At 42.5% G+C, this 23,682-nt stretch overlaps 1 protein-coding gene across 3 annotated transcripts in view; it reads right to left on the bottom strand.

Annotated features, from left to right (window-relative positions):
* Positions 1-23,682, bottom strand: part of LOC140126389 (gamma-aminobutyric acid receptor subunit pi-like) — a 234,286-nt gene that overhangs the window by 189,807 nt on the left and 20,797 nt on the right. For 2 of the 3 annotated variants that reach the window (XM_072145792.1, XM_072145794.1), the window contains exon 2: positions 19,661-19,758. The exons of the other annotated variant lie outside the window; for it this stretch is intronic. In XM_072145792.1, the coding sequence (XP_072001893.1) occupies positions 19,661-19,758 (98 nt within the window). The remainder of the gene's footprint in view (positions 1-19,660; positions 19,759-23,682) is intronic. 3 annotated transcript variants of the gene reach the window in all.

The following is a 23,682-nucleotide window of genomic DNA, read 5'->3' as shown; positions in this document are numbered from 1 at the left end:
GCACTTTACAAATACTTCATTTTAGTGGGTCATTAGCTTATTGATGAGATTTTATTAACTCTTGAATGTATGGGTGAAAAGAAAATTGTCAATTTTGGTTTACTTTCTTTTCGTATTTTTTGGGGGTCGTACACCGTACACTAAAAATACTATATTATCTTCATTCTATAGGTCACTATGATTATGGTGATACCTCATTTATATAGTTTTTCATTTAGTTTTACAATTTTACTGGATAAAACTAAGATACAGGAAATCTCATTTGTTTTTGCATTGCCATCTTTTCGGAGACGTAACTTTAATATTTTTTGGTTGACAGAGCTAGTTTAGGACTTATTTTTTACGTGTTGAGTTGTTCTTTTCAGTGGTACCATTTTTGGGCACATAACTTTTTTTGATCACTTTTTAGAACATTTTTGTGTAGAGATTTTATGAAAAATGTACATTTTTGGCGTGTTTTCCGTGTTTTGTTTTTACGGCGTTCACCGAGCGGGTCCAATAATGTTTCTGAGTTATTGTACGGATTGTTACGGACGCAGCGATACCAAATATGTGGGGTTTTTTGGCGATTTTGTGTTTTTTTTCACTTTATTGCATATGTATAGGGAATATCTGTGTTTAGGGGACTAACTTTATTTAATTAATTATTTTTATTAAAAAATTATTTTATGTAATGTTTTTAACATTTATTAACTTTTCCACTGATCACTTGTTCAAGCTCTTCTTCACATTACATAGTGTAATACAGATGTATTCCTCAGGGTAGAGTGACACTCGCAGGAGGGAGAGGAGACAGCTCCCACAGAGGACAGCTTGTCCTTGCCTCTGGTCCAACATAAGCCACTTTATACTCTAGTGCAGTGATGGCGAACCTTTTAGAGACTGAGTGCCCAAACTACAACCAAAACCCACTTATTTACCCTGATGTGCCAATGTGCCATATTAAGCATCTTTTAATTGTATCGGCCTCCTGAGGCCACCAATACAGTTGAAAGAAGGTGGCAAATTCAGACTCTCATTGTAGCTTCTCTCCAGGGTCTCTCGGTTTAGGAAGAATGGTGGGCCCAGCAGGAGGACCACAAAGATAAGTGCCGAGCGCAGCATCTGATAAGTTGCCTATGACTACAGGAAGATTTAATGGATTTGGTCCTGTTTGGTGAACTCTGTCCTAGGTTGAAGGCCTGAGTGCCCACAGAAAGGGCTCTGAGTGCCACCTCTGGCACCAGTGCCATAGGTTCGCCATCACTGCTCTAGTGCCTGTGCAAGTACCCTGAGCTGCCCAGATAATCACCAGTTCCAAATACTGAGTGACTAGTAGACCATGAGACAAAAATACGGGTGCACAATGACAAATCCCATCTGACATTGAGCACTTAGTGGCCACACAAAGAGAAGGAGGAGGAAGTGGAAAAAAAATATTTGTGGCCTCAATGATCCAGTTTATTGCAGAATGCAAGGATATGATGCCATCATGGATAAGATTATCATGAGATAACCTTTTAGTAGTTCTTGAATCAGATTTACAAAGAAAATGATCTAGATCAATTGATAAGTTTATGGTATAATGGATGGGATAAATATAAGATAATTAAAATTGGGATAAAATTCAACTTTGTTAATGAAAAGACACATGGATGCCAGCTCACCCCTCCTTGAAGTGTCGAAACCGGCACGGACCACCCCCCTGCCGGGGCAAACGATCATGGAAGACGAAAGAAGTATACGGTCCAGCCAGTCTCCAAACACCGATAGTATCTTTATTCAAAGTTGCATCATAGGATAAAATCCACTCAGACAGATGGTCACAAATGCCTACGCGTTTCAGACAGACAACCTGTCCTTAGTCATGGCTAACATACACTGCTTAAGAACGATATATATAGCGATACAAACAATCAAACAATCAAAAGCAACGCCCCCCAGGGTGGAACTTCGTCACATCCGGTATCGCCCCCTTAGCAAAGTAGTTATGCTAGAACATATAAAATATACAACACATCGCGATCAGCAATAGTGATCGCCATAAGCACAACATTAGTGGCACTAATAAAGCGCAGGTTCGCCCCATGTATTGCGTGCAAAGTCACTCACGTACCGTTCGACTCAGTCATGCGACGCGTGTCAGCTGACACATCCGGATCACATGATCTGGGGTCACATGACCTGCCGGCGGTTACATGGCAACAGACAACTAGATAGAAAATGATAGAGTTCCGGACATCGGAGTGACATATCCTGTAAGAGTTGTCGTCATAGTGGGGCTGGACGAGATCTCCCATCGGCATTGCAGCGGAGACCCACAGAGAACCGCATAAGGACGAAAGGCCCGGGCATCAACCGTGAGGGGCCACGCGGCGTGGCCGAGAAGACTCTCCCGCATCAGGGTACGTATCTATAATAAATAGAACATAGTTGTAATTGGGGTAAAAACAATAGGTATGCAAAAATAGATAAAAACCATGGAGCTGACCAACAACATGCATAACAGTATGGAGTGTTTACAAGAACAGAGGAACGTAAAACAATGTCAGTACACAAAGAAGGGATAGCTGAGGCTAATAATGGTACATTAATTCCATTTTGATATTCAAACCTTGTGGGAAAGAGGTACCCAGGGTAAAGATCCAATACGCCTCTCTATTGGCCAGGCGGGCTCCAATGTTGCCCCCCCTAATGTTATTGTGGACCTTTTCTATTGCATATGCGCTAAGTGTACGGGTGTCTCCGTTGTGTAACTTGACAAAGTGTTGTGACGCTCCAGATAGGTTACGGCCTGCAGGGTTCAGAATATCATGTAGATGTTCTGAAAATCTGACTTTAAACTTGCGGGTAGTGTGCCTGACATACATTACATTACATGTATTGCATTGTATGATATACACAACGTTTTCCGAGTTACAATTCAGGAGTTTCTTACGATCTACTCCTCCCATAACCCATTTCTTGACTGCATAGAATGGTATGGCAGGTACATCGACGATATTTTGATCGTCTGGCGTGGAGGGGTGCCTGCCATACCACTCTTTGTTGATTATCTAAATGACAACACTGTCAATCTAAAATTTACATTTGTCACTCATCCCAACGAGATTTCCTTTCTTGATTTATCACTCTCGGGTATTTGTGGGGACAGCATTGCCACGAAAACATACCGTAAACCCACAGCAGGCAACACTATTCTGCACGCCAAATCCCAACATCCGCCACATACGATACGGGCCATTCCAGTAGGGGAACTAACTAGGGCTAAGAGAAACTGCAATAACACCACTACATTTTGTACGGAGGCAGTAGGTGTTTGCAATAGATTGAGGAATAGAGGGTATCCCGAGTGGGCATTGGAGAGAGCCTATGGTAAGGTCACCAACAGGGACAGACGTAGCCTCTTATATCCACAACAACTTACCCACAACAAAAATCCAAAGTCCGCCCCTGTTCCAACATTGGTCTTGCAGTATAGCCCGCAGTTCAAGGCCATTTCCAACATTGTCCATCAACATTTACCCTTACTTAAAACTGACCCCATGCTAGAGAAGATTCTAGACGACGGATGCAGAATCGTCTGTAGAAAAGGCCAAAGTTTAGCTAATATTTTGTCTCCTTCCCTTTTCTCCACCAAATCTACCCCGACCTGGTTGGCTACACAGGGCTTCTATAAATGTGGTGCATCCCGCTGTCTTACGTGCAAATTTGTAGCTAACAAAAAGAAACATTTCTTTTCCAGTGATGTGAGAAGAAGTTCTTTATTAGGAAACTCCTGAATTGTAAATCGGAAAACGTCGTGTATATCATAAAATGCAAAACATGTAATGTAATGTATGTCGGGCACACTACCCGCAAGTTTAAAGTCAGATTTTCAGAACATCTACATGATATTCTGAACCCTGCAGGCCGTAACCTATCTGGAGCGTCACAACACTTTGTCAAGTTACACAACGGAGACACCCGTACACTTAGCGCATATGCAATAGAAAAGGTCCACAATAACATTAGGGGGGGCAACATTGGAGCCCGCCTGGCCAATAGAGAGGCGTATTGGATCTTTACCCTGGGTACCTCTTTCCCACAAGGTTTGAATATCAAAAGGGAACTAATGTACCATTATTAGCCTCAGCTATCCCTTCTTTGTGTACTGACATTGTTTTACGTTCCTCTGTTCTTGTTAACACTCCATACTGTTATGCATGTTGTTGGTCAGCTCCATGGTTTTTATCTATTTTTGCATACCTATTGTTTTTACCCCAATTACAACTATGTTCTATTTATTATAGATACGTACCCTGATGCGGGAGAGTCTTCTTGGCCACGCCGCGTGGTCCCTCACGGTTGCTGCCCGGGCCTTTCGTCCTTGTTCGGTTCTCTGTGGGTCTCCGCTGCGATGCCGATGGGAGATCTCGTCCAGCCCCACTATGACGACAACTCTTACAGGATATGTCACTCCGATGTCCGGAACTCTATCATTTTCTATCTAGTTGTCTGTTGCCATGTAACCGAGTCGAACTGAGTCGAACGGTACGTGAGTGACTTTGCACGCAATACATGGGGCGAACCTGCGCTTTATTAGTGCCACTAATGTTGTGCTTATGGCGATCACTATTGCTGATCGCGATGTGTTGTATATTTTATATGTTCTAGCACAGTGATCCCCAACCTTTTTCTGCCCAGGGACCAGCTGTAAACATACATTTTCTCCAGGGACCAGTTCGTGGGGGGTTGCGGTCTGGTGTCATAGTTTCATAGCTAAAAATGTATATTTGAATGCTCCACCATAATTCCTTGTGTGCTTAGCTGAAATTGTTCCATTTCCTGAAGAAGCACCCCAACTTGTATTGTCCTTTTTCCTGTAGCATGCTCCCCTCCCATGTCCCCTTTACTGCATTATGTCTTCCCTCCATGTCTCCTTTCCTTTGCTTCCCTCACCATATGCTTCCAATGTCCCCTTTCCCAGCCGAACTCTGTCAAAAACAAAAATACTTACCTTCCTCATTCCCCTGCAACAGTCTTCTCTTCCTTCCCTTCACTAATAGCATGATGTTATGACATCATGACGCTTGTCGTCAATAGAGCAGTGCATTATTTGGTGGGGTTTTTTTGTTTTGTTTTACAGGGGTCAGGCGCGGCCCAGTACCAGGTGTTCCAAGGCCTGGTCTTGGGCCGCGGACCGGTGGTTGGGGAACACTGTTCTAGCATAACTACTTTGCTAAGGGGGCGATACCGGATGTGACGAAGTTCCACCCTGGGGGGCGTTGCTTTTGATTGTTTGTATCGCTATATATATGGATCTTAAGCAGTGTATGTTAGCCATGACTAAGGACAGGTTGCCTGTCTGAAACGCGTAGGCATTTGTGACCATCTGTCTGAGTGGATTTTATCCTATGATGCAACTTTGAATAAAGATACTATCGGTGTTTGGAGACTGGCTGGACTGTATACTTCTTTCGTCTTCCATAAAATTCAACTGCAAGAAATTGTAGGCCATGCTCATTGAGAATTGGCACCTTGATTCTTCTGCCCCCTTCCCTTTCACCATCCAGCAAAATTTTATCACCGTTATGGGTATTTGGTTTGGGAAGGAAGGCACAGCCCTGAAAGTTAGGGAAGAATGTTGGGCCAAGGTAAAAAATGGACTAGTTCTTGGGGTCTCTGGAGGAGAAAGTCATTGTTCTGTATAAAAAAAGTGCCTCAAGTACACAGCTAGTCTGTCAAGCTAGCCATCATGTACAAGGAGCCACTTAAGGTGGGGGAAAGAGGAATACCCGACATCCCCATCTTGCTTTGGATCGCTTTTGTCTGTGACAGCTCCAACCAAACTCTGAGGATTGCCGCAAGTTCGCGGAAAAACCTGTGTCCCACAACTTCCTCCTGCCTCTCTGATCCAAGCTGGGGTGGGTCAAGTTCAGCTCCTTCCCTTTCAACTGGAACACTCCCTGGTTTTATACTGGGGTTGTGGACTGTACAATATGTAGGGATTTAAATTGTACCTGTGAAAGCCCAAGACCATTCACAAGCTCATCAGAGCTAAAGACACAGTAGAGCAGCTTCTAGAGGTCGCCCCTGACATGGCAGAGACCATCTGGACCAATGTGTTATGGGACCTACTTTCCAACACACACAAGGACTTATCGTGGATGGTCATCAAGTGGGGTCTGCTCCTTCATGTAAGCCCAGAAACTGAGCAAGACATGCTTCTGTTCCAGAGGTTGGAAACACCCACACACCAGTTTTGGGACTGCCCTTTTGCACATGAAGAGGATAAAAGTGTCTTTTTGCATTTACTTCTTCCCTTCTTCTTCTCATTCTCCTGTATGAGAGCCGGTTATAGCGGTGGATCGAACTGCTGGTATGTGACCTCGGATAACAACCACTTTTTTAAGTGGTTGCTTTCCTTTTATAAGGTACTTGTCTCGATACTGCTGATATATTGCTGGAATAGTTCTACAACAAGCAGGAAAGCAGACGTGCAAGAGCCAGGTGAGCAATCTGGGAGTAGTAGATCAGCAGGGTAAATCGCAGAATGGAGGAACAGTCCGGAGAAGGAGTTCCAAGCAAGAGGACTGTTCAGGCAGGAGCTAAAACACAATACTCAAACAATGTCTACTGACCAGGACAGGAAATATATATCAAACAGGAAGTAAAATGGCATCTGGTTGAGACAACATCTACCATCTTAACTGAGGGCAAACTTAAGGGCAAGGCAAACTAGATGGGGAATAGCAGAGCAATGCCTGACAGTACTACCTGATTTCTTCAATCTTCTTTGAAATCACTAATCACTTAAAAGGGTAAGTGACAAGTTTCTTAAATGTGCTCAGGATAACAAAATAACACATTCACTGTTATAAAAATAAAGTATTTCACAGATATAATTCCAACCTGTCTATCAGTTTTGGTGTACACAATTTCATTTGCCCCTGGTTTCCGACCCTGTATTTTCTAACTTCTAAGGTCGGTAGCCATCTTGCCTGATGCTGTGGAGCCTCTCTCTCCCTCAGCTCCCTGCAGGGGCCCCTACACTTGTATTCCAGGACCAGCTCTCACACACTGACACAGGCACTGCCGCCTTGCCGGCATATACACATTACATTGTGAGGAGTGTAAAGATACAGGCAGATCTTAATCCAGGGCAGAGGGAGGTATATAGTAGAGCTGATATTATGTAATGGCTGTGATAGCATAGGGGAGAAAGTCATGTGTAATAAGCATCTCATGGATCTCATCATCTCATCTCTGATCTAGCACTAGTATAGTGTTCAGAAACTAAATGAAAGTTTATATAAACCTTGTACCCTGATAATCTAACCATATTGTGAGCACACGGAACTACATGGTTCATAATGTGCCTGCTTAGAGATAATTTTTAACCCCTTACTTAAAAATTTTACTCAGTATTAAAATCAGTGTGGTCAGTGCAAAATAGCCGTGAGTAATAGTTGCTAAAACAAATATAAAACAGAATAAAATTATAAAGTAAGGGGATTAAAAATGATTTTTATTGTGTAAACATCACTAGGGGATTAAAATTTGAGAATTTTCTATCATGGCCAAACTCCTTTAATGGAAACATGTCAGCATGTTTTTCGCAAATACAGGTAGTGGCAGGTTCCTATACAGCCCTAGTATCTATCGGACATCCTTATTTTAGCTACAAATAGTTTCCATCAGATCCCCATAAAATCACAGTTAAAATCTTGCCTGGTATCGATGCATCTTTGGAGCGAGTCGAGGGGCATGGCCTAATATCATATGACCAGGGTGACATCATCAAAGTTCCTTAAGTATCCATTGTACATATCTGACCAAATAAAACAATCACAGCAGCATGCATGGACTTCTACTCATCTCCATGCATGCTGCTGTGATTTCATGTGAAAGTTGTATACCTAAATGCTCAGGCCATGCGAGCGGGGTGCTGGGGATAGATGGACATCTATCCCCAGCACCCCGCTCTCATGGCCTGAGCATTTAGGTATACAACTTTCTTATTTGTACATGGTTTTGTGCTGATCCTTGAATTGTGTGTCCATCCATTATTGTGTTTCACCCCTCTTTTTGTTGTTATCTTGCATTTGTATGGACTTGTCAAAAGATTTGATTAGCTCACCATTTATAAAATATTTATTTCTGTACATTGTTGTATACTATATTGTGTCCAGTAGGGGGAGCTGGAGTTCCAGGAACAGTGCACATTATCATGTGTCCAGCACTTTCCCGAGGATGTCATTCATTTGTGACTACTTTCACAATTTTTAATGGTTTTTAAGCATGTTTTGTGGTGTATTTTTCTATTAATAAAGACATTATTTGCTTGATCTATTTTTCATGCCTCTGTTCTTTTTGTGGCTTTTGATTACATATTTTGGCATGTTTTGATCAGTGGTTATTGTTGGGCAGTGCTGGTCCACCTCTTGTGTATAGCTGTGATTTCGTGTGACACAATGGGGCACATTTACTTACCCGGTCCGCGGAGTTCAGTGAAGGTGCATTGTTCTATGATAATGCACTGTGCTACGATTCACTAAGATTGTGCGCCAGATATCCTGCATGTGTGGCTTCCCCGCTCAGATTCCCTATCTTTTAGTGGTGCATGTAAGTGCATTTTCTTGCGACCCAATTTGAAAGTTAAATCCCGCGCTTACTCAGAATCTGTCGGATTGTCCGAAGGCACGCCCCCCAATTTGTGTTGCATGGAAGCCAGCACAGCTGCACCAAAAAACGATTGTGTGCGACACAATTCCAGCGCAAACCTGTTAAATACCTGTCCAAGCTGTGTAATCCCTGAAAAAGGCGCAGAGTCCAACAAAAGTGCAATCCGCAATCCTTAGTAAATGAGCCCCAATATGCTGTGATTTCTTGAGATATGCTTGATGTACAGTTTTCTAACGCTAAATGATCTGCGAAGATGTAACCCTGGTCACATGACATTATAGCTGCATACAGAGATAGGATGGAGAGGAGCAGCTGGATTCAGCCCAAAGAGGCCACGCCTACCTAAAGTTGAATATGCAAACAATTTTTAGCTAAAATAAATTCATAAGTGTCAGTTAGTTACTAAGGCTCTATGGGAACCTGTATTTGTCAAAATTGTGGTGATGGGTTTCCTTTAAGATAAGATAATAATGAACTGAGTCAGGAAAATGGGAAAGGATTATAGGGGTTTTAGATAAGGATCCCTGGGATGTTATTTATATCTGGAAATAATAATTTTAGGTTAATGGAATTAACATTTCTATATAGAAATCACCGGATCTGTTATTCAGAGCTAGATTGTACAATGCTATCAGGAAACAGCGAATATTGAACACATAGGGGCACATTTACTAAGGGGCGCGCACCAGTTTTCTTTCGGTGCAAACTATTTGCACAGGTATTCAAAACGTGCCTGCGCAATATTTGTGTCGCATGTGTCCATTTTGTGGCGCAACTGCACTATGCTTCATCAAACACAAATTTCTGCACTGAAGGAGGCGTTCCAGTGCTCAGTTGGACCATGCGCCAGCTTTAACATGTAAAGTCAGAAAAGTGTTGCCCACCATATTTTAAAGGTGCACAAAAAAAAAATGTTGTGCACTCTGCCGGAGCAGTGCAAGGGGACTGTGGTCAAAACCACAATATGGGCACACTTACTAAGAACAGTACAAATTACACTATGTGCAGTTTGCCTGTGTATAGAGTCAGGATTTCTGGTGCACATTCTGCATAAATCTGGCACACTCTGCACTATACACAGGCAAACTGCACATAGTGTAGTTTGCTCTGTTCTTAGTAAATGTTACCTATATTGTGGTTTTGTTCACAAATAGAATTTTAGCAGGAGTTAGAAATAATTGAGATTAAGTTTGGACCTCATCTCTCTTGATTTATCTCTTGGAGTTTTGGGATCCATCTTGGGACTGGAACTGTAAACTCAAAAGAGATTTACCATGTAAATTATTATTTCTGGGAAAACATAATACGAGATTCAAGGGAATCAAAGTAATTGGATTGTTAGCATTGGATGAACCTCTTAAGTGTGATTCAAATATAAAATGGGGTTAGCAAGGGGGATACTAACTTAAAAATACTCAAACAATGTAATGTATGAAAGTAAAAAGTAGGACGCTCACTTGGCATCCTTAAAAAATATCCTTGAAATAGCTCTCACAGCATTGTGGGAATCACACAATGATGATCAGGGGACATTGCATCTCTATAGCAACGGGCCTCAATAGAGATAGACTACATCAGGAGACTCAGGTGAAAGCAAAGCTCATGGCACTGAAGTCTTCTCTAGCATCACAGACATTACTCAAACGGGTCATTGAGACTAAAGCAAAACTGAAAGAACTAGGTATGCTTCATACCAAAAATCTATTGCTTTATTCTAGACAAAAGTATTATGAATGAGGCAATAAAGACTATATCCTTTTAGCGTGCCAGTTAAGCAAGCCAGCTAGGCCTATGATCTGTGCCGATCAGATGGCTGACATACAAATGATCCAAGAGAAATATCCAAATTGTTTAGTGCATATGACTCCAACTATACAACGTGCCCTCCAGTTTACCCACAGACACAACCTAGAGACTTGCCCATTTGAACACTTTTTTGAAAGAATGTCACCTGCCTCAACTCCCAACGGAAGCTCTAACAGCCCTAAAAGAGCTCTCAATGCGAAAAGGCCAGGCCCAGATGGCCTGACCGTCCTTTACTTCCCTGACTGCCTTATACATTAACTTCTTAGAAGGTAAACAGGTAGCACATAATGGGACAGATTTACTAACCCGGTCCTGTCGCGATCCAGCTGCGCGTTCTCAGTTGAGGATTCGTGTCTTCCGACGATTCACTAAGGTAGTGTTCCCGATGTCCACCAGGTGGCACTGAAGTTCGCTGGAGTTTACCATCCGTTGCTGGGTGCAGGTAAGCGTGTGTCGGGCGACACATTTATTTATTTTTTTTAAATACGGCGGTTTTTCCAAATCCGTCGGGTTTTCCGATGGCCATGCCCCCCGATTTCCGTTGCCTGCATGCCGGCACCGATGCGCCACAATCCGATCACGTGCACCAAAAACCTGGGGCAATTAGTCGCAAAACGGTAATTTTTTCGGGGAAACGCAGCGACAAATAGCGATTCCGGCCCTTAGTAAATGACCCCCAATAAGTCCAAATTCTCTGATTACCCTCATCCCTAAACCTTAGAAAGACCAACTGGACCATTCAAATTATAGACCCATAGCACTATTAAATAAGGACTACAAACTGTTTAACGAGATTTTCACAAATTAGCTCCCTCAGCTAATTAATAAAGACCAAGTGTTTTGTTCTGGGATGAAGGGGGTAGCCCAACCAGGCACACTATCGATTTGGGTCAATAAGACAAATGGACCGAGCCCTCCTATTAAGTTTAAATACGGAAAAGGCCTTTGATTGCTTGGGGGGACCGCTCCCTTTCTGCAAGCTGAAAAAATTTCGGCTATACGTGGGCTTTACTCAAACCATTTTGCATCGCGCAAAGAATTCATATTTTCCCTCTTTGCTGATGACGTCCTTTTAACCTTTACCCAACCTCATATCACCCTCCCTAAATTCCACAAATTGCTTGATTATTATGTAAACCTATCTGGTTACAAAATTAATATAAAATTTAAGATTAAAGTAAAACAGAACCACTCACAATAAAAATCCCTGCAGATAAATTGGTTATTCTATTGGCTAACTACAATTATAGATGGCAGACAAAGGCTTTGAAATATCTGGGAGCAGGGCCGGATTATAGGTGGGGCTCGCGGGGCTAGAGCCCCAGGGCCCCCACCATCTTGCCCCCCCTAGGGGCCCCCACCAGACTGCACCCCCGCTCCTCCCGCACACACTCTCCTGAGCCGCCCGCCGCCCCTAGACATAGGTGACCGCCTCCCCGCCCATCTTTCTGCATAGGTGACCGCCTCCCAGCTCGCCCATCCCCCTGCATGGCCTCCCCGCCCGTCCATAACGCTTCATGGCGGAGCCGCCCGCTGCCCGCCCATCGCCGCCCACCCCGCACGGCACAGGTGACTCCGCCTCCGCAAGCGTGCTCCCCCCGCCACAGGTAACTGTTTCCCAGCTCGCCCATCCCCCTGGCCTCCCCGGCATTACAAACCACAGCATTGCGGAGCCGCCCGCCCCACACGGCACAGGTGACTAAGCCTCCCCCCCTGCCCCCCCATCCCCCGCTATGGTTGAGTCATCCAACAATGCCCCCCCTCCACCACCGGCTGACCCCGCGCAAGCAACTCCGCTCGAACCGCCCCGGACCCGCCCCCCGCTCCCGCCCGGCCCCCCGCTCGGACCCGCCCCGCCCCCCGCTCGGACCCGCCCCGCCCCGCCCCCTGCTCCCGCGCGGCTCCGCTCCGCTCGAACAAGCACCCGCCACCCCTCCTCCCCGGCCGAGCAAGCAACCCCCCCCGACCGAACAAGCAACCGACCGACACCCCCGCCCGAACGCCAGCCTGACGCCATGGCCGGTCATCGGGGGTAAGTATATACATGTATTTGTCTGTGTGTATATACAGTGTATATAGGCATCTACTGTGTATGTGTGTGTATATGTATATACTGTGTATATAGGCATCTACTGTGTATGTGTGTGTATATGTATATACTGTGTATATAGGCATCTACTGTGTATGTGTGTGTATATGTATATACTGTGTATATACTGTGTATATAGGCATCTACTGTGTATATGTGTATATATGTATATACTGTGTATATACTGTGTATATGTGTATATATGTATATACTGTGTACATAGGCATCTACTGTGTATATGTGTATATATGTATATACTGTGTATATAGGCATCTACTGTGTATATATGTATATACTGTGTATATAGGCATCTACTGTGTATATGTGTATATAGGCATCTACTGTGTATATGTGTATATAGGCATCCACTGTGTATATATGTATATACTGTGTATATAGGCATCCACTGTGTATATATGTATATACTGTGTATATAGGCATCCACTGTGTATATGTGTATATATGTATCTTGTTTATATATGTATCTACTGTGTATATGAGTATATATGCATCTACTGTGTATAGGTGTATATATGTATATACTGTGTATAGGTGTAAATACTGTGTGTATATGCATCTACTGTATTTATACACGCATATATTTACATAAGCATATATATGTGCACATTTATATATATGAATGATGTGGTTTTTGTATATACTGTGTATATGGTATGTATTTATAAGCTCTATATACTGAATGTGTGTAAGTGTATACTTTTGTGTATATATATGGGTGCAAGTATACGTGTGAAGAACTTTATTTGTGTGTATCTAAGTATATAATGGTTTGTATATATCAGTGTGTAATTGTATAAACATGTATGTATAAGGGTACATTCACAAGAACGTATGGGGGGCGTATATCTGGCTGCAAATTTGTTACCGGATATACTTCCCTCATAGGCATCTATAGCGCATGGGCTCGGTACGGTGAGCACAACGAGTACTCACTGTTTCGTGCTGTGGCCGCAAAAGAGAGAGAGCGTGCTCTATCTATGGTCGTAAGAACGACCATGCAGCTCTATTCTCTATTGAGAGGGGAGGGGTGAGCCGCCATCACCTCTCCTCCTCTCCACAACGCCCAACATGTGCCATGCTAGGCGATAGTCTGGCCACCACACGTTTATGTGAATGCAGCCGACATATGTTTATATTTTTTTAAGGGGAAGGGGGGCCCCATGCAGAAATCTGCTATGGGGCCCAATCTCTCCTATTTACACCACTGCTTGGGACTGCATGGCTGTGTGGGCTGAGGTGTATGTTATGTGGGACTGTATATCTGGTACGGGTGAAGGATGTAAAGATGTTTGACTGGGGGTGAGGCGGCTGTATGTAGCTGTGTTACTGGGGGTGAGGCGGCTGTATGTAGCTGTGTTACTGGGGGTGAGGCGGTTGTATGTAGCTGTGTTACTGGGGGTGAGGCGGCTGTATGTAGCTGTGTTACTGGGGGTGAGGCGGCTGTATGTAGCTGTGTTACTGGGGGCGAGGGGGCTGTATGTAGCTGTGTTACTGGGGGCGAGGGGGCTGTATGTAGCTGTGTTACTGGGGGCGAGGGGGCTGTATGTAGCTGTGTTACTGGGGGCGAGGGGGCTGTATGTAGCTGTGTTACTGGGGGCGAGGGGGCTGTATGTAGCTGTGTTACTGGGGGCGAGGAGGCTGTATGTAGCTGTGTTACTGGGGGTGAGGGGGCTGTATGTAGCTGTGTTACTGGGGGCGAGGCGGCTGTATGTAGCTGTGTTACTGGGGGCGAGGGGGCTATATGTAGCTGTGTTCCTGGGGGCGAGGGGGCTATATGTAGCTGTGTTCCTGGGGGCGAGGGGGCTGTATGTAGCTGTGTTACTGGGGGTGAGGCGGCTGTATGTAACTGTGTTACTGGAAGTGAGGCGGCTGTATGTAACTGTGTTACTGGGGGCGAGGTGGCTGTATGTAGCTGTGTTACTGGGGGCGAGGCGGCTGTATGTAGTGGTGTTACTCTTTGGATAGTGGAAAGGAAGCAGGAGGACGTATGTGTACGCTACACTCAGTGGGGGCCTCCACCAGATTTTGCGCCCAGGGGCCCCCACCAACCTTAATCCGGCCCTGTCTGGGAGTGCACATCACCTCCTTGTACATGTCTCTGTATGCGCAGAACTTCCCTCACCTTTTCACAGTCTTGAGAGAGTTACTAAATAGGTGGCATCCCATACCATTCTAATATTTTACTAGAATTACAGCAATTAAGATGACAATCCTACCAGAGCTCTTATATCATTTTGAAACCCTACCTGTCCTTATCCTTTTAAAACTATTAGGGGTGCTTCAGGCTTCTCTGCTATAGTTCATTTGGATGCATAAGTGCAGGTGATGATGTTCCCCCGAGACAGAGATGGATTAGCAGTCCCATACATGCGGAAATATTATTGGGCGGTGCACCTACGCAGAATCCCGACGTCATCTATTCTCCAAGCCTACACTAAGTGGATGGCCAAACCCCTTCCTATGGCCAACAGCACCTATTCCCCTGGCTTTGTGATTGTTGGGACCCATGATGCACACTAGAGTTATATGGAGATATTGCAGTATGCACTTCCCTCTGCAGTCATAACATTCACCCATGACTTCCTTTCTAAATAACCCAAGGTTATCCTCTGGGCTCTCAGGACTGATGTCCAAACCATGGGTATATTCCAATTTGTGGATATAGCAGAATACAGAACTAGAGAACTGCTAGACTTTCCTAACTTAAAAGACAGATTCTGTCTCCCCTCTTCCTATCTCTATAGCTATCAGCAGGTCAAGTAATTCCTAATCTCCCTGTATAAAACTTCAGTGGTTTCCAAACCTACGGAATCAAGAGGATATGCAAAGAGGGCACCTCTACAGTGGGGCTCATATCTGCATTCTACCGAATCTACCGATCTGTGTGGTAACAAACCCCCTCAGCATAACTATATGACCTTCCTAGGCAGAAAATTAAGCTCATCGATGTGGCATACAATATTGAAGAGGACTTCCAAATGCATTCAATATAAAGAAAATCAGTAGAAACTCTTACTCTGGTATCACACTCCAGCTCTACTCCATCAGATTTATCCTAAAGCACCAGGTACTTGTTGGAGATGTAGCTTGGGGTAGGCGGATGTACCTCACATATTTTAGACCTGCACATTAATAGTTCCTTACTGGTGAATAATGGAAAAGCTCATCATTGATGTGCTGGGTCACTCGATTACCATGTAGCCTACAGCATCTTACCAGATGGTCTGGGCAAACATGGCTTGTGACTAGTGCTGCACATTCTGACTGCAGCAAGGTGTCTTATTTCTGCTAAATGGAGGCAAACTGTTCCTCCGTCTAGGGCAGACCTTTATGCTCTAATAAAGAAGTTTGCACTTGACCTCTTTTAAAACCTCTTTATTGACTAATAGAATTGACAAATTTGACCTTATAAGGGCTCCATGGGGTTCCTTTTGCAGTAGCCAATCCCAATATGCAGCTAATGCCTTAAATTTCCCACCTTCTCTATTATGTCTTTACTTTGTCTAGTCTGGTGTCTTATGTATTGCTAAAACAGAGAGCTTTGTTCAGTTCCCTTTAGACTCTATAATGGTTGCAGGTTACTCTGACCAATGTTGCCGGCTGCATTCGGACTTAGAGCACCACACCAAGTTCTTCTGCAGGTCAACTCTGTCCAGCAAAAGTTTACTAGCTGTGGTGGACAGCCCTCTGCTCCAGTCACCTGGGGTTGATGCTCTCTTACCACCTATATACATTTACTTTCACAGATATTACAGCGCTAGTTATACTCTAACTCAGCTTACTGTTTGCTGTTCTATCTATATACTTCTGATTATTCTGGTTTTCGATCTTGGCTTTTGACTATCCCTTTTTGGACTCCAATTTTGTACCGTAGGTGCACTAATCGTTGTGAGTACAGCAAAATTCATAATGCATAAAAGTCAATGCAAAAAATGAAAAAATTATGAATACAGTAAAAATGATGGTAAAATACATTTGCGCCATTTATTGTGGGCTTGGATTTTACGACTTTCACTGTGCGCCCCAAATGACAGGTCTACTTCACTTTTTCATATTTTGATGTATGGAGCTGTGGTTGGTGTCATTTTTTTTGCGGATTTTGATGATGTTTTCAATGCTTCTATTTTTAGGACTGTACGACCATTTATCACTTTTTATAGAATGTTTTATATTTTTAAAAATGGCAAAAAAATGCCATTTGCCACTTTGGGCGCATTACAGGTTTAAAAGCAGGGGAAAAAAAACGTTATTACATTTTGATAGATTACTGTTTATATTTATATGACTTCTAGGGAAAGGGGGGTGATTTGAATTTTTAGGTTTTTGTAATATTTTTTTTTCCTTTTTTAATATAAATTTTTTACTATTTTTCAGACTCAACAGGGTACTTTAACCCTAGGTTGTCTGATTGATCCTACCATATACTGCCATACTACAATATGGCAGTATATGCAGATTTTGCACGCCATCTATTATAATGTGCAAATCTTTGTGTGACCTGAGGCTGTCATGGCAACGGATCGCCGCTCCCCGATGACGTCACGGACAGTGACGATTAGAGCCAAGATGGCCGCGTCCACGTGCCACCAGCTTGTTAATCCGCCGGTAGCTTTGCCGGCGGAGATCAAAGGGTTAACACCCATGGTGCTAGTTATGACTCTGAGCTCTCTTTTTGTGTTGTGTTTGTGCTTTTTGTTAGTCTTTTTTTGTATTTTCATTTTTGCATAAGATGGGATTGTCAACCAGTTACTGGCCACCACTTAGGGTGGTGATTAGTTAAAAGGCAGGTGACATTTTGGGTGGCTTAGTTGTGGGCTCGCTCTCCTGTCTGTCATCCCTAAAATCTGAACTCCCATTACAGCATGTTTTATATTTTGTGTAATATAAAATTTAAGGAATTAAAATAAATATAAAAAAGACTGTCAGGTTTTATTTTAGACCTGTGTACCACATTGTGTCGCACAGGTCTAAAATAGAGCCTGACAGTCTTTTTTTAAATTTATTTTAATTCTTTTAACGCAAAATTTTTTTGGTGCAAAGACTAATTCAATCCAGTCACACACCGTTTCCGGAGACGGATAAAGGGAAAAAAGGGTCTAGAAATATGTCTCTAGTAGTGTTTGTTTGCAAATTTCGCCTGAAGTCTGGCCATAGTGGCTTCATAAATTCCACCCCATTGTATTAAAAGCAGATCTATAACATGCCTCCTTGCTGTGAATTAGGAATTTTAGTTATTACCACTCTTCCTTCCTCACTAGAAAGAAAATATGCAAATATAAGTGGGTTTAAGTTTATTGTGCCATACTGTTAACTTCATTGCTTCATCACTTGAGTTTTAATTGCTAATTGCATATAATGGGGGTCATTTACTAAGGGTCCGATTTGCATTTTCCCGACGTCTTACCCGAATATTTCCGATTTGCACGATTTTCCCTGAATTGCCCCGGGATTTTGGCACACTCTATCAGATTTTGGCGCATCGCCGCTGGCATGCACGTGACGGAAATCGGGGGGGGGGGGGGGGGGGGGGCCAACGAAAACCCAACGGATTCGGAAAAGACGCCCCATTTAAAAGAAAAAAGTGTTGCGGGACTTGCGCTTACCTTCACCAGGTATAGGCCGGTGAACTTCAGGGCATTCCGGCGGGCCTCAAGGAACTTTAGCGCAGCAGCGCCACCTGGTGGACGTCGCAGAGAACGCGCCGCTGGATCGCGAATGGACTGGGTAAGTAAATCTGCCCCAATGTCTCTGGATGTCGATTTGGTAGTTAAAAAGAATGCACACTTATACAATAAAATGTACCACATAAATGTATTTAACCCTCCACCAATACCAGGGTATTTGAAAATTTTCAAAAATTATACATTTAGGAGAATGGAAGGACACCTATGCCCAGTAATTTAAAAATGCTTTTATCCTACGTGATAATTTGGATCTGGATAAACTCTGGATTTTGAAAAGATAGTCGATAGCTATAACTCTTATCATAATTATAGCCTTTAGTTTTATTTGCAAATAAATTTTTGTTTTATTTTCATTTTGATACCCATTAGGTAATTTATAAGTACAATATAAAATACATTGTATCCCGATTTAAAACAATACAAAAAATAGCAAAAAGCAGTCTCAAACATCGTACTCACTGTAGGAAAATAGTTTAACCCCTTCACACTCTGTACACCACACAGGCTGTATGGTTTCTTAAGAATCATTACAATGAGCCAGTGGCTCATTTTAATGAATCCTATGAAAAAACGCTATATACTGCAATACGGTATATTGCATCTTAGAAATAGTGAAAAAAAGAGGGTCTAAGAAATAGTGAAAAAAGTTTTAAAAAAAGTTAATGTAAAAAATTAAAATACAAAAAATTCTGATCACCCCCCCCTTTCCCTTAAACTGATTTAAAACTAAATAAACAGTGAAAATCACAAACACATTAGGTATTGCCGTGTCCCAAAATGCCAAATCAAAATATAAAAATATTGCACAGTCCTCAAAATGGTAGCAATGAAAATGACAGCTCATTTAGCAAAAAATTACACCTCACACAGCTCTGTACACCGAAGTTATTAGCATCAGAAGATGGCAAATTTTTTTTTCTGTTTCATACACATTCGTTTAATTTTTGAAAATGTATTAAAAATGCATTAAAACCTGTATAAATTTTCTATCATTGTGATCGTACCAAGCCAAAAAATAAAGCAGAGTTATTTGGAGCGCAGAGTGAAAGTCGTAAAAACTGAGCCCACAAGGTAGTGACGCACATGCGTTTTTTTTTTTCAATTATTCCACACTTGGAATGTTTTTCCAGGTTCCCAGTACACGGCAGGGAATAATAAATAACATCTCGCAATAGAAAAATGTGTTACGGACAATATAAGCCCTCACACAGCTCTGTACACGGAAAAATGAAATTTTTTTGGATTTTTGAAGGTGGAGTGCAAGAAATGAGGAAAAAAACCCTGCGTCCCTAAAGGGTTAAATACTGGGTCATATAGTGAAAAACCACTGTGAAAAACATCATTCTTTACAAATGCCCCAAATCAGATGGATATCATTGAAAAGTATGTAGTAAATAAATAGCCAAAGACATACCGTTTAAGTTTGGTCGTAAATATTTGTTGTAATTTTTTGTGAGATTCTGAAATCCAGAAAGTGCATCTGTCTCTTCAGCTCTTACAGCATACATATCACTGGAATATACAATTAAACTTCCATTTAAAATAAGTCTCTATATGTATACTGTTGAAAATTATAACCAATTAAAAATAAAATAAGATGAGGCAATGCAAAGACTGAGGAACAAAATCAATGATGAGGACAAAGACTTTGTTTTGAAGTACTAGGTCCTATATCAGGGCTTAGCAGTTAAACGAATTGTAAAGTAAACACTCACTTCCAGCACTTTTGGATCTTAAAAATTCCAGCATTAAAAGAACATAGTAGACATGATGCACAGTTGGATTGCTGCATTTTGACGCCTTAGCTTCTTAGTCGTGATCATGAAAAAGGTGCTATGATGTCGAAATTGTGCACCATGTCTGCTGTGTTCCTTTAATACTGGAATAAAGGATACCTGTTTTTTGTTCCAAAAGTGCTGAAGGTGAGTGCTGAGTGACTTTACAATTGCAGCATCCATGGGCTTTGGATTTCGATAGTGACACTATGTAACAAGAAGAGGGATCTAAAGGTCAAGAATTTCAGTTGAGCTGGCTGCAGCAAAAAAATTATAAAACGTAGCTTTTACTAAATCTGCATTAAAATTGTGGATTGTAAAAGCAAAGTTTTATTATTTTTATGCTGCACCTTTCTTCTTTCTATGTCTGATTCAGCTGGTGCCTTTTCTCATAGTCTTTTCTCATAAGATACAGTAATAAGTAAGCTAGTAAGACAAAAAGGTTTTTGTATTGGGCCATTGCTTTCACAGGAACAGGTCAAAAGAGAAACTCCAGGCATCCAAAACAGAAACTGTCCAAGACTGTTTTTTCTCATATCTGCCATATGAACAACATGGACCAGCTTCTCTTCCCAACCTTATCTACTATGATACCATGATATTTGAAAGTATAAAACTTGGGATAAGTCACTCAAACATAACCTGTCAGCAGAAATTGTAAACCACTACCAGTCCTAAAGTCTTTGCCTCCTTGACTTTATACAAACAATTTACATCTCATTTTAAAGTTGATTTTTCTGGATAATGCCATCACACTGGACCATGAAAAATACAAAAACTGAAAGGTGTTATACTTCTACTGGTTTATTAGGCCTGTTGGAGATGACAGGTTCTTTTTAATGTCTTAAACTGTTCTCTGATGTATTTGTAGAAAAATAGCAATTTTCACTTGGCACCAGCCGTAATGCATTCTTTTGTAGAAAGCAACCAGTGGGGTCAAAATGCTCAGCATTGATGAAGTCACCTAGGGGTGTCTAGGGGTGAAACACAGCATAATAAATAGAGAGATGAATAGGAAGATATGGATAACAAATATATAAAGACAACCACGGTTACAATGCCTCGATCTATGAGAAAGAGTCCCTGGTTTATCCATGCTTGATTTTGATGGGAGATTTCCTTTACATGAACACCTCAGTATTATACTTTATAAAGTATTAAGAAGCCCTCACAACTGTCTCATATACATGCATGGCTGCTTTGCCATTGGTGCACTGGTTCAAAGTGTAACCGTCATTTCAAAAAACTTTTGATATGTTGTAGGGCAGGTAATTTCAAGCACTTTTGCAATTGGATTAGTTACCCGAATCTTGCTCCTTCCCCTGTATTCTGCAGACTTCCCCTAGATGTCAGCAATCTCACATATGTCTGTTACTATTGACATTCCGTCTTCAGAAAGAAGCTGAGACTACGGAGTAGGAGACACGCCCCCATCCCCCTCTCTGCACACAGCTGATCACTTCATGTCTGGAGCAGTCATGTGCTGACAGGAACACTGACTAATGTAATAACCAAACCTACACTTATCTTTCCCTCTGCTTTCCCTACACCTGTATACTATATAAACAAATAATCCACACAGACAGAAACTGCAGCCCCCCTTCCCCCATCACATCACACTCCACAGGAAATGGCAGGAGAGAAGAGACTCTAAGCTGTGCCCTTATGTGCTGTTTTTTGATATTGTAGAAGAAGGAATGAGTTGGGCAGAGTGCAAACGCCTGTATTGTAAATGAGGGACAGATGGGAACAGTGAAGGGGGGCGGGAGGGGGGGACAAAGGGACCACCTTAGGTAGGAGCACCATGACAAGTTTTTGGTGCATTAATGCGTGGTGGGTGGGGAGGGAGGCTGGATGGGGCAGCTTTTTCTCTTTTTTTTTTTTTTTCTTTTTCTCCCCTTTTCTGTCTCCTTGAAATATGCTTTCAATAATTACATGGAACGTTAGGGGGCTAGGAGACAGAACTAAGAGACGCATAATATTTGACATTATTCAGCCTTATCTACCCGCTATAGTCTGTCTGATCGAAACCCACTTGAGCAAGGACACGGTAGAGAAGGTTAGGAAAAAATGGGCAGCTGCTGAGTACCACTCGACGTTCTCCTCCTACTCAAGGGGAGTCAGTGTATACATACATAAAAAGACCGAATTTGAAATGTACTCCTCAGACCTGGACTCGGAGGGCAGGTACATTTTTCTGTATGGCAAGTTCCAGGGCATAATTTGCATCCTTATTTTTCTGTATATTCCTCCACCCTTTTCTTTGAACCTGATTGTGAAACTACTGATCTTTCTGGCTGCTAGAAAGAAGTGCCCTGTGTATATTTGTGGGGACTTTAATTGTGTCCTAAACCCGATACTAGATGGGGTGAATTTGAACAGAGGCCTAGATCACCAGCAGAAGAACAACTCGCCCCTAGCTAAATTTTGCCAAGAAGTGGGATGGTTAGACACATGGAGACACTTGTATGGGGAGAAAAGGGGGTAATCCTGCTTTTCTAGATCCCACACGATTATGTCCAGAATAGATCTAGCACTTTCAACCCCAGAAGGGATTGGGTACGCCAAGCAGATGAGATACGTGAGCACCGGCCAATCCGACCAGGCTATGATGGTTTTGGAGCTAGGCTTATAAACCCCGAAGGATAGGTGGAGACGTCCCTTTAGATTAAACCCGCACTGGATGACCATCATTACAGCAAGAGATAAAAACTTTAAATTAGAAATAATGGAATTTTGGAACCACAATCTGAACTCAGCCGTTGCAGGGACAGTGTGGGACGCCTTAAAAGGCTGTATTCGAGGTTGGTGGCACAGAGAAATTAACAAAATGAAAGCCCTGTTTAAGAATAAGGAAAGGGAATATAAGAACTGCATACAGCAGTTGGAACATGTACACAACAATAATCCCACGATAAGAAATAGTCAATCATTGCACAACAAGAAAAAAAGAATATGCTGAATACTGAGAACATAAAGCACAACAGGGGATTTTTTTTTCGGGGACAGCAGCACTTTTGCACATCTGGAAAACCGGGTAAACTTTTTCAGAGACCATATCAGAACAAGGGAAAAATAAGGGATAAGGGATAATAACAGACGAGGCACAGATCAGACAGGTCTTCGTGAACTACTTCACGGAGGTGTATAGTTCTCAATACGTGGCTGGAGAGGAGGACGTTAACAATTATTTAGCGGGGATAAATATCCCCAGTCTATCAGAACTTAAGCAGTCGGTGAGATCTATCAAAGGAAACACCAGCCCAGGCTCTGACGGTCTCCCATTTGAAATTTACCGGAGATACCCTCCTTCCTATGTTGTTGGAGGTACTAGAGCAGGGAAGAGGTAGTGGAGTGCTCCCAAGCTCAATGAGGGAAGCAGTGGTTACTCTGATACCCAAAAAAAATAAGAACTTACTAAAATGCGATTCATATAGGCCTATTTCGTTACTTAATTAAGATTCTTGCAAAGGCCATGGCCCTCCGGCTTCAGAAAGTAATTGGTGAATTAATACACACTGACCAAAACGGGTTTATGCCTGGGAGGTCGACGACCAATAGCTTTGATAGAGTGTTCATGAATATACAAATGAGCAAACTGGGTGGAGTAGCCGTTTTTATGGAGCTTGATGGGCAAAAGTGGTTTCGGCAGAGAATTTCT

The sequence above is a fragment of the Engystomops pustulosus genome, chromosome 4 (genome assembly GCF_040894005.1).
Source record: "Engystomops pustulosus chromosome 4, aEngPut4.maternal, whole genome shotgun sequence".
Taxonomy (NCBI): domain Eukaryota; kingdom Metazoa; phylum Chordata; class Amphibia; order Anura; family Leptodactylidae; genus Engystomops; species Engystomops pustulosus.
Note: the sequence above shows the minus strand (reverse complement) of the source record. Positions and strands in the feature narration are given on the sequence as shown.